Consider the following 11,010-nt stretch of genomic DNA (forward strand, 5'->3'; position numbering starts at 1 on the left):
TCTAACTTACTAGTTAAGCTACTTAAGGGGAAACTCAGGATGCAAGGGGTTAATTCTTGAAAAGTTAACACTTTTGCGATACAAGGTTTTCACTCAGCAGCGATTTCATATCTTCCGTTTACTGAGCAGGATCAGAGCGATGAAAGGAACTAAAAGTTATTGTGACAATTTAACTATAAATCTTCACACCTCAGCTGTGAATCCTCTTCTCACATTCAGAAAGAACAATACTCATCGGACCAAATGCATCATGGAACTGTACAGCATCTGCTTGTTTTCTGAGCCTTTTCTCCTCTCTGTCTCTCTTTGGTTAAGCAGCTCCATTCTCTCTTTGGCATTTTGCACAAACAACAGGTGAAGACGAAGAGTTTTGCTGACTGGCTGCCGTGCTGCAGCTCACATTTTAGTGCTGCGTCCAACTGCAGCGACATCCTCATCCACCATCCCTCCTCCCAGGCTGCAGGACGGCCCCGAACCTCTCCTCCTCTTCCTCCTCTTCCTCTTCTCCTCCTCTTCCTCCTCTCCCTCGCTCTGTCGCTCCTCCTCCTCCTCCTCCTCAGCTGTGATCCTCACTGCTACTTCCTGGTTGGTGGTGTAGTTGTCAGTGGCTGCAGGATTGTCATAGCAACCTTCCTCCCAGGTGACAGGTGAGGAGGAGGAGGAGGAGGAGGGGTCGGGGTCTGCGGGGTCAGAGGGCGTTGCCACGGCGTTGAAGGTGATGAAGCCGATGAGGATGACCACCAGGGAGACCAGGTACAGTCCAGAGAACTGAGGCAACACAGGTTATACATTTAATGCATTTTACATACAGATTTATACTGGTGCAGTTACCTGCTTTGTCATTTGTTTGAAGGAAATTCTTTAAAACAAGTGACATTGATCTCAGAAAATCATATTTTTCTTAAAACAAGTGAAAAAAATGTTCTTGATTCCAATTCACCTCAATTGTTTTCAAAAATATTGAAAGGGCCTTCATCTCAAAACAAGCTGAGTGATCTTAATTATTATTGATTATTGATTTCAGCAAGTAAAAATCATACAAAATCTTCTTTTTCTTAAAACAAAAATTACTTTTTAATTCCAATCCACCTCATTCTTTTCAAAAAAATTCAAGGGACTTTCTCGAAAAACAAGTGTGATCAAGTGTGATCTATGAGTGATCTTATTGTCTCGAAATTCTTGAAACAAGTGAAACAACAGTGTAGAGGAGCTAGATTATCTGAGCCAGTTGGTAGAATTTTATGTCCTCTTTTAAGAAAATAGTAAGACTCAATAGAGGATTAAATGACTTGTTAAGGTAGATATTTTCCGCACTTTCAGGCTTGTGAATGTATGAACTGTGTGTGAGCGTGCAGCTGTGTGAAGACACGTGACGCTGAGATGACACTTTAACCCTGATATGCAGTCATTAACACACCGCCTGTCACTCAAACATTCACCAGGGTCACCGCGACCCAGAGAGAGGGAGGGGGAGGGGGGGGAGGGTGGGCGAGGCAGTAGGAGAGTGTGTGTGTGTGTGTGTAGAAAGGAAGCTGAACCTGAGACATTATCATTAAAGCTGCACTAGGGGACTTTGTTAAATGGCAGCGAGAGGAAACTGTTTGAAACCATTTGAACTTCAATACCCACAAATCCTGTAAGGTGACGTCAGTAAACTACGGAAGCCCATGGAGGACATATTTTCATACATTATATTTACGCTGTTTTCCTGTGATAACAAGTTAATTTTCTTATTATATAGCGTTATTTATGTCATTATCTCGAGATATCTTGAGATCTCGGGATAACAAAAAACATTTTTCTTGAGATAATGAGATCATTTTCTGCCTAGAACTAACATCCTAAAAGAAAGCATATTATTAAAAAACCCAAATGTTGAAGTAGGCCAACCTGTTAGATTTCAGGGCGTCTTCAGTCAGTCAGCATGTCATGCAGCAGAGTTGGCAATCTCGATGAATCATATACATTAATTTATTATCTCAGGTACAAAGTTTTGTTTTCCCAAGATAACGAGATAATTACTCTCGCCAATTACTTTGTTATCTCGAGATAATGAGAATTATCTCATATAAACCGTGTAGATCTCAAGATAATGGCGATAGAGAAATGGAGAAAATGGCGTAAATAAAATGTATGAATACAATATATGTCCTCAATGGGCTTCCATAGTAAACTGCACACAGCCAAAAAAGCAAATGACAAAACAGTATGATTATTACAGTATTTTGCATGGTGATCCACATATGTGTGCTTGTGTGTGTGTGTGTGTGTGTGTGCAGGTCCACTCACATGGTACTGGAAGAGGAAGAGGCCGCAGAAGAGGCTGAAGAGGTCGGCGGTGAGCAGGGAGAGGTTGACGGAGGTGGCGCTGGTCAGCTTCACCACCACAGGCATGCAGCTGTACAGAGTGTACATACACAACGCATAGCCACCGAACAGCAGGCCTGGAGGAGAGGAGGCTGCTGTCAGTGCATGCTCAGAATGGAAAAGGTAAAGTACTGTTTGGTTGGGAGAGTACGGACAAGCTTTGGCAGTATTACCTTCATGTCTATAAAGCTCATTTGATATTGAAAGGAAATTGAAAAAGAGAGAGAGGAAATTACATGTCAGGATTAGAATGGGATGGTTGAACAGCCAGTTTTCTGTGGTTTTTATTATAGATATTATACCATGCTAATATATGATATTATAGGGCATAGAAGACCTGAGGAGGATGAGAGGGGAAGGTGGGGAAGAAGAGTGAGGAAGACGAGGGGAGTATTGCAGAATGATAGCAGTATGGTGGACAAACTTTCTTATCTTTTAATGGGGCAATAAATAAGATTTTTACTGTCCCATAGCACAAAATGACCATAATATATCTGTGGGGGGTTTGATAGGGTTGTTGATCAATACCAGTGACTCATGATGATGATTACTTCCCCAGCTGCTGAGATTTCTGGCTTTCAAAACTTAACTTTCCGGCCCGGACTCTATTTTGCAACAAAAACTCCCCGCTCACTGGTGTTTCAAGACTCTCACAATCCCCAATCCCAATCTGGTCACCAATAGAAATCAATAAAGGTCATAGATTACTTAATGCCGCTTTACTCATGCTCAACTTTGGTTTTTATCACACAGAAAAGCGCTGATGAACTTTCCAGCCAAATCAGGAGAGAAACTGAGAGAAACTACGTGTGAAAGCCTTTTGGCACTTTCAACCTAATTAATATGCATGTTGATGCGCATCAGAAAAAGATGGAGCAGGGAAATCTCAGCATGGTCATCTTATCCTACTCAAAGTGTGTGTTGTCATTAAAATGTTTCTATGTAAGACAAGTACTGACCAACTTGCCAGCTCCACTGGATGGTGGCAATTTCATGGCGTTCCAGGATCACTCTGTGTAAAAAAAAAAAAACATTCAAGATATGTTCTAAAAATGTCAGAATTGATCACACACACACACACTTACATCTGTATGGTGCTGATGAGAGTGCCGAACAGGCCGATCATCCCCAGGAACTCCACTCTGCTCAGGTTCTTCACTGTGTATTCCTGACACACGTTAGACACGGCATACAGCGTGGCACTGACCAGCACCAAGCCATCACCTAACAAGATGTTAGAGGCTGAGAGGAGGAGAGGAGAGGAGAGGAGAGGAGAGAGGGGAGGAGAGAGGGGAGGAGAGGAGAGGAGAGGAGAGAGGGGAGGAGAGAGGGGAGGAGAGGGGAGGAGGGGAGAGGAGAGAGGGGAGGAGGAGAGGAGGAGAGGAGAGGGGAGGAGAGAGGAGGAGAGAGGGGAGGAGAGGAGAGGAGAGAGGGGAGGAGAGGAGAGAGGGGAGAGGAGAGGAGATGAGGAGAGGAGAGGAGGAGAGAGGGGAGGAGAGGAAAGGAGGGGAGAGGAGAGGAGAGGAGAGAGGGTAGGAGAGGAGAGAGGGGAGAGGAGAGGAGGAGAGAGGGGAGGAGAGGAAAGGAGGGGAGAGGAGAGGAGGAAACAAAAGGAGGGGAGAGGAGGAGGAGAGGGGAGAGGAGAGGAGGGGAGAGGAGGAAACAAAAGGAGAGGAGAGGAGGAGAGAGGAGAGGAGGAGGAGAGGGGAGAGGAGAGGAGAGGAGGAAACAAAAGGAGAGGAGGGGAGAGGAGGAGAGAGGAGAGGCAAGGAGAGGAGGAGAGAGGAGAGGAGGGGAGAGGAGGAAACAAAAGGAGAGGAGGAGAGAGGAGAGGAGGAGGAGAGGGGAGAGGAGAGGAGAGGAGGAAACAAAAGGAGAGGAGGGGAGAGGAGGAGAGAGGAGAGGCGAGGAGAGGAGGAGAGAGGAAGAGAGCAGAGGAGAGGAGGAGGAGAGGAAACAGGAGAGGAGAGGAAACAAGAGGAGAGGAGAGCAGAGGAGAAGAGAGGAGGGGAGAGGAAAGGAAGAGGAGAGGAAGGGGAGAGGAGAGAGGAGGGGAGAGGAGGAGGGAAGGAAGAAAAGTGGAGAGGACATTCAATATTGTAAAATAATCACCACTAACTTAAATCTTCCCCTGCCATAATGTGACAAGAGGAGAGGAAAGGCAGTTAAAGTCACTATCCTGACATCTAATGGTAAAAAGCATGCTGCTGAAATGGCCATCTGCTATTGGCTGATCTTTGGTTGTCCTCTACAGAAGGAGGGGTTTGGAGTTCAGTTCCTCTTTAACGAGAGAATAAAGCCTTCAGTGAGGTTCTTACTGGAGCCCTGGTCTCGCCCGGCCAGCAGGTCGGCCCCCACCATGGCCCCCACCCCGAGGAGACAGACGCAGACGGCGATGTAGTGGAGCGGCCTGTAGCGCGTCTTCAGCACCCACCAGGACAGGACCATCAGGACCGGGATCACAAAGCAGTCCAGCAGCTGCAGGCAGGGGCACAAACACAATCTCTTTGATTCACCACGTAAATACACTCAAATACACACACTTACACACTTAAATATACACACATACGTATATCTCTGTATGTGCAGTGATAACACACACACACACACACACACACACACACACACACACATACAGACACACACACATCCTATGCACATATGAAGAGTTTCATTCTACACCATTTGACACCATCTACTCTAAGAATGACTAATGGCATGAAAGTAAATCAGACTTTGGGATATTATTCAAGTTCTGACGATTACTTACAAACAAGTAACATTTTTTAAATACTGAATTTCAAGTAGCTTTTTTCCCAAATGGATATATAGTTTTTTGGCATTAAAAGATTCAAATGTATTGTAATTTATGATGGTGTGATAGGTGCAGACACACATCAACACTTGATACGATACAGCAAAGTAATTACAACCACTGAACATTTAGTGCAAAACAGAAAGTATGAGACTGAAGATTATATACTGCATACATACAATCAGCATAGTGTGCATTTGTATGGTTCCTGAAAAGGGGATTAATAAAGTGCTATCTTATCTTATCCAATCATAGCAAACAGCAAAACAAGGTCAATAAAACATAATTTTCACTAATATTCATACAAATCACCATTTTAAACTATGAGATGTGGAAAATGTAATTTGATGTATCAAAATGGAAATTCTCTGGCTCCACCCATTAAGGTTTAACTCCAACCAATGAGATTACTTCTGCCTCTGCCACACACACACCAACACAGTCCTGCACCTACCTGTATGCTGGTGAGTGTGGTATACTGGTAAGCTTTCACCACAGCGTAGTTTGCCTCCACGTCCACCAGCCCCAGCAGCAGGTACTTCCACCACCTGATCTTCAGAATCTGAAAAATATTGCCATCCCCTGCATTTTAAAGGGGAACAACCCTGAACTTCAGTACTGAAAATGAGTTTTTTACCCACATGCCCGAGGACAAGTCAGGTTACACTGTTGAATATTCACTGCTGCCCTCTATGGGGAGGAAAAGAGACAAATAACGCCCCGTGCATTCATTCATGAGCAAATAACCATTCATTTGACAAAACATCCACTGACAAACTGCATGGACTTTACCAATTTTTGAATAGGTAATAAACTACAACCTAAATTACATTTCAATAAACAGTGTAATGAGATGGATGCCATGTTTAATTCAACACACTCTTTATTCCTTATTCTGAAGTCATGTGACATGAGACTCTCCCTCCAAGTTTGTGTAAGAGCCGTTTGCCCCTCCCCCTTATCTGTGATGTCACACCAAAGTGTAGCTCCATTGAAATTAAATGTAGAAATGTAGAAATGATGATTGCAAGAACACCTTGGATGTTATGTTTCAGCAATTGCAGTATACTTCAAAACTCTCAGCAGTACTGTGGAACACAGCTTAATTGGGTTAAAGTTTAAAAAAATATTCTTGTAATCCACAAAGTCAAGTCATTTACATCTTGATTGTATCACAGATAAGAGTGAGAATTGTTCAGTTGAACTTTAACTTTAACAGTAACCCATTATGTGCTTTATTTTCATACCAATGTGTTTTCAAATGGTGAATATGTATCTCATTCTGTAGAGTGAAACCTTTCCAGTTGTCCTTGGGCACATGAGCAGCATTATGTGAATTTTTAAAGCGAGTGGTTTTCCTCTTTCTGGCAGAAGAACCTGCAGGTTAATATTCTCTGACAGGGAACCTGAGCACCTCTGTGAACTGGGAACTGTGGTATTACTGCTTTCATTTGCTGTAATATGTGACACATACTATTTTGACAACGTTTCTCAAACTTTAGGAAATGGGAAAACCTGAAATGGGTCACAAGCCTGTTTCTAGTGGGTATCATCATGTTTTCAGTTGAGTTATGAACCCAGATGTTTTTACTTGACACTGGTTTCTCAGCTTTATAGGCATTTGTATACTTGTCTTCTAACTGTCTTCTAAACTATTGCTATATTTCTATACTATTAATTTATGTTTGTATCTGTATAAAACAATACTAACAATAACAATAGTGCAAAACTGATACTTTTAGTAATATTTCTATTAATTCATACTTTAAATTAGTGCTGTTGCTACATATATCAGTGCAGTTTGATTCTATTCTAATATCCAGGTGTGAGTGGTGTCTCACCTGTCCTGCAGAGCAGCATGGTGGTGTAAGTCACACACAGCAGGCTGTAGTTCAAGAAGCTCTGCAGCATGGGCGTGTTGACATGGAAGTCTGCGGCCAGGTACTGGGAGCTGATGGCCGTCCCACAGATGAGTCCGGCCAGACCCTGACCCATGGCCACCGTCCTGGCCAGCTGCCTGGAGGACAGAAAGCATTATGTGTCATGTGTTATGTGTTAAAACAAGCAAATAGTTTCCCTTGACTATTCTCTGCTGGGCCAAACATCAATAAATCATTACCATATTAATTTTTGAGACATTATAGAGCAAAGGTATCACTCTGCATATAAACACTGAAGACACTGTGTTCAAGTTGCCACCAGGAGATATTTAATATTCCTTATGAGTCCCTGAATTATCACAACTGTCTTCACAAGCGACCACAAGAACACATTCAATTCAAGACAAGGACATCATATCAAGTTCAAGCTCATTTGTCTTATCTGCCTTTGCACTGTATGTAAAGTCTTTTTTTGCAGGGTTGACATGTAATAGGACTACAGTAATCCCATAACAAAAAGAATGCAACTAATCCTAATCACCAAAAAAAGCAGCAAACAGAATATAGTTACTTATGGGGGGAAAAAATGAATGATTACATGTTTGATTTGCCTTGTTTGAAAATAATTTTGAAGTACTTTCATTGTTAAATTATGGACACAAACTTTATTTTATGTTGAAATAATGGTTGATAACAGCAGTAGATCTTTAAATTTGCAGTTATGTGTCTAGCACTAACCACACCGAGGGAAATACCTCACACACCTGCAATGTACACCCTCCAAAAATATCTTGGAGGAACATTTTGGTTCTAAAAGGCACTTTTCTTACTAAAAAAGTCCAAATCATCATGTACCAGCACATTGTAAACCACCAGATGATTCAGTAAACACACTTTTATTGACTTTTGTATGATCACTCTCCATCTTCCCCACTTTTAACCGTATGTTGTTTCTTATGTCTTTTATCTCATTTCATGTTTTTTGACCTGTTGTGTTTCCTATTTTATTTCCTCTTTTTATATTTCTTTAAACAATTTACCAAAAAATGCACTCGACCCTGACTTGAATCTTTCATTCATTTATGTGGGTGCTGAATCCTCAAAAAATGTGTGACAAATAAGAATCCAAGACAGCATTCTAATTAATTTATATGTATTGCCGCAATAAATATAAATTAATTGGAGTGCTGTCCTGGATTCCTTTTATATTTCACCATTCCTTCTTTTTTATCCCCTCCTGTAAAGCACTTTGTAAACTCTGCTTTTAGATATGTGCTATATAAATAAGCTTTATCATTATTCTCATTTATAAGATACTGTTCCAGTGCTGAGAGGTTACAGCTCCAAATACAGCTCAAAATTACAGGCTAACTTCTCTCTGAGAGTGAAAAAAGTCTCTGATTCTGTTTCTCTCTTCTTCTCTGTCAACTCACCAGGTGAAAACCTCCTTTGGCTTGAATCTCCTGATCCTCCCGATGAATCCACTCTGGTCATTTTTGATGTCCGCGTCCCTCGGTGCATCCTCAGCCTGTTTACCAGCCATGTTGGCACAAAATCCTCTCTTGAGTTTTCAGTGTACCGACTGAACCCACAAGCTTTTTAACTCCTTCCCTCCGCTCAGCTGAATGATTAACAGTCACAGAATCAAGAGGGCAAAGATCACTCCTTGACTTCTGAATATGTGTTGCAGAGATCCAGTCTAGTAAAGACAGGGCGATGAGATAAGAAGTGATGATGAAAGAGGAATCTACAGAAGTCATCATCGTGCTTCTTCTGGCTTTCACTGCCAAACTGCTCGTGGCAGACAGTAAAAGGAACTGCTGATGTGATGAGATGAGATAAGATACTCAGAGAGGAAGAGAGGAAGATAATGTGCTTCATCAGTGTTTTCACTGAGGTGTAAATGGTCAAAAACAGAAGTACTTTATGCAGTACCCACTGAGAAAAAGGCATGTTCCCTACACTTTGACTGGTAGAACAATTTTGATCTAAAGGCTCATGCTTAAATGCTTGAAATTTGTTTCTTAGACAAATATAAATAGTGAAGTTGATCCTATGTATGAATTTCTTTCCGAAGCCTTTGCCTTTCCATCAAGGCAAAGGGCGGCTACTTTAAAGAATCTAAAATATAAGGTAGTTTTGATTTGTTTGACACTTTTTTGGTCACTGCATGATTCCATTTGTGTTATTTCATAGTTTTGATGTCTTTACTATTATTCTAAAATGTGGAAAATAGTAAAAATAAAGAAAAATGTGGTGGGTCCAAACTTTTGACTGGTAGTGTACATATGACCCATTAAGGTACATAGAGGTTCCTTCCTGCGATTGATAGGCATAAAGGGTCGTTCCTACACTACAAGTATTATCCTTAATTACCTATTTTTCTTTCTTTCTGTCTTAATGTCGTTTTACTAGACACAGTCTGTCTTTGATTTAGCTTGTATTTTGTATTTTGTCCATTTGCATTCTACGTATGAATGGTGCTATAAAAATAAAGTTATTATTATTAAGTTATTATTATGCTCGTAGTTATCCTTGAAAAAACACAGAAATCAGATAATGGATGTGTTTGGAAAAAGAGGAGGTGGCAAAGTGCAGCCAGTGTTTTTGAAGGCGAACAAATTCTCTCAGCCATGTTCTCAATGCAAATCACTGAAGAACTTACAGCAGTTATAAGCATACTGTTGGTTTTTATCTCCTCCATTTATATTTAGAGAATCTCTTTGTCAAGGACAGAAAGCTCTGCAGGGTCAGACTGACCAGACACAGCATGAAGTATTGTTACCGGAAATATCCTCCTGTCAACCAGGGAGAGAGAGAGAGAGAGAGAGAGAGAGAGAGAGAGAGAGAGAGAGAGAAAGAGGGAGAGAGAGAGAGAGAGAGAAGGCGTCTCTGAAGGATTCTTATTGGATTGATCATCTATTTTCTCACTTTTCAACAGTGATAAAGCAAAATCATCATCATCTTCTTCTTGTTCTAGTTCTTGTTGTTCTTCTTCTTCTTCTTCTTCTTCTTCTTCTTCTTCCTTCCAGCAGAGGGCAGCAATGTGACTGCACAGTAAAGCCAGCCGGATGCAGTAAAATATCGCAACCAACTGCAAATTAATTTTGATGTTGGTGGCTTCAGTATTTCCCTCAGGTTTCACACCTTCCAGTTCCTAACACTGTTTGACAAAAGAGACAGAGGCTCGAAAGGCTCATCATCATCATCATCATCATCATCATCATCATCATCTTCCTTTTCTTCTTCTTCTACATTTTCTTCCCCTAATAAATAAATAGTAAGGAATATGGGGTGAGATATTAGGGTAAGAAAATGGGGGAAAAGAAAAAGGGAACTTATAGTGTCTCTCCTATGTTATCATTATGATTTTCCTATAGTGTTCCTATATAGTTTATAGTTTTGCTGTGATATTAGTATAGTATTCTTCTAACATTTGTTATATGATCACTATAGTTACGTTTCGCAAGAGTCTTTCTTCTATATGGGAAAGTTTCCAGCAGTGCGCAGTGGTATGAATAAGTAAAGACTGCTGGATGTAATACATACAGCAGTATATATTAAGTTAGAATTAAGTTAGGGTCTCTGATGGTGTTGCAGGGGGTGAGGAATAGTTACATTTCACTGTTGGTTAAGTTTAGAAAAATGAGAGAATGATATAGGAATGTCTATTTTGATATTCACTCTCCCCACTGTAGTCTTCACTACATCAACAGCTGTGCAGTTCTGTACTAAATCACATCCGACAACAGAAGGTGTTCTCAGATGGATTTCTGTCAGACAAACTCTTATCAAATGGAGTCCGTGGTCTGATGAGTATTTATTAGTTGGGTTTTGACATGGAAAGGTAACTCTGGTGTGAAGGCACTTGGGCATTACCTAATCCTCTCTGCAGGAGATGAGACAGCTGTAGCACCTATCTCGCGAGATTCTGCGAGGTGATAAGTT

At 41.3% G+C, this 11,010-nt stretch overlaps 1 protein-coding gene across 1 annotated transcript; it reads right to left on the reverse strand.

The window, feature by feature from the left end:
* Positions 1-352: 352 nt before the first annotated feature.
* Positions 353-8,605, reverse strand: LOC139909941 (solute carrier family 35 member F2-like). The gene is made up of 8 exons (XM_071897120.2): positions 8,496-8,605; positions 7,024-7,199; positions 5,637-5,764; positions 4,686-4,845; positions 3,453-3,609; positions 3,327-3,379; positions 2,290-2,444; positions 353-768 (listed from the first exon to the last, which is right to left on the reverse strand). The coding sequence occupies exons 1-8, from the start codon at positions 8,603-8,605 to the stop codon at positions 397-399; spliced, it is 1,311 nt and encodes a 436-aa protein (XP_071753221.2). The 3' UTR covers positions 353-396.
* Positions 8,606-11,010: the final 2,405 nt, after the last annotated feature.

Source organism: Centroberyx gerrardi, chromosome 6, assembly GCF_048128805.1.
Source record: "Centroberyx gerrardi isolate f3 chromosome 6, fCenGer3.hap1.cur.20231027, whole genome shotgun sequence".
NCBI lineage: Eukaryota > Metazoa > Chordata > Actinopteri > Beryciformes > Berycidae > Centroberyx > Centroberyx gerrardi.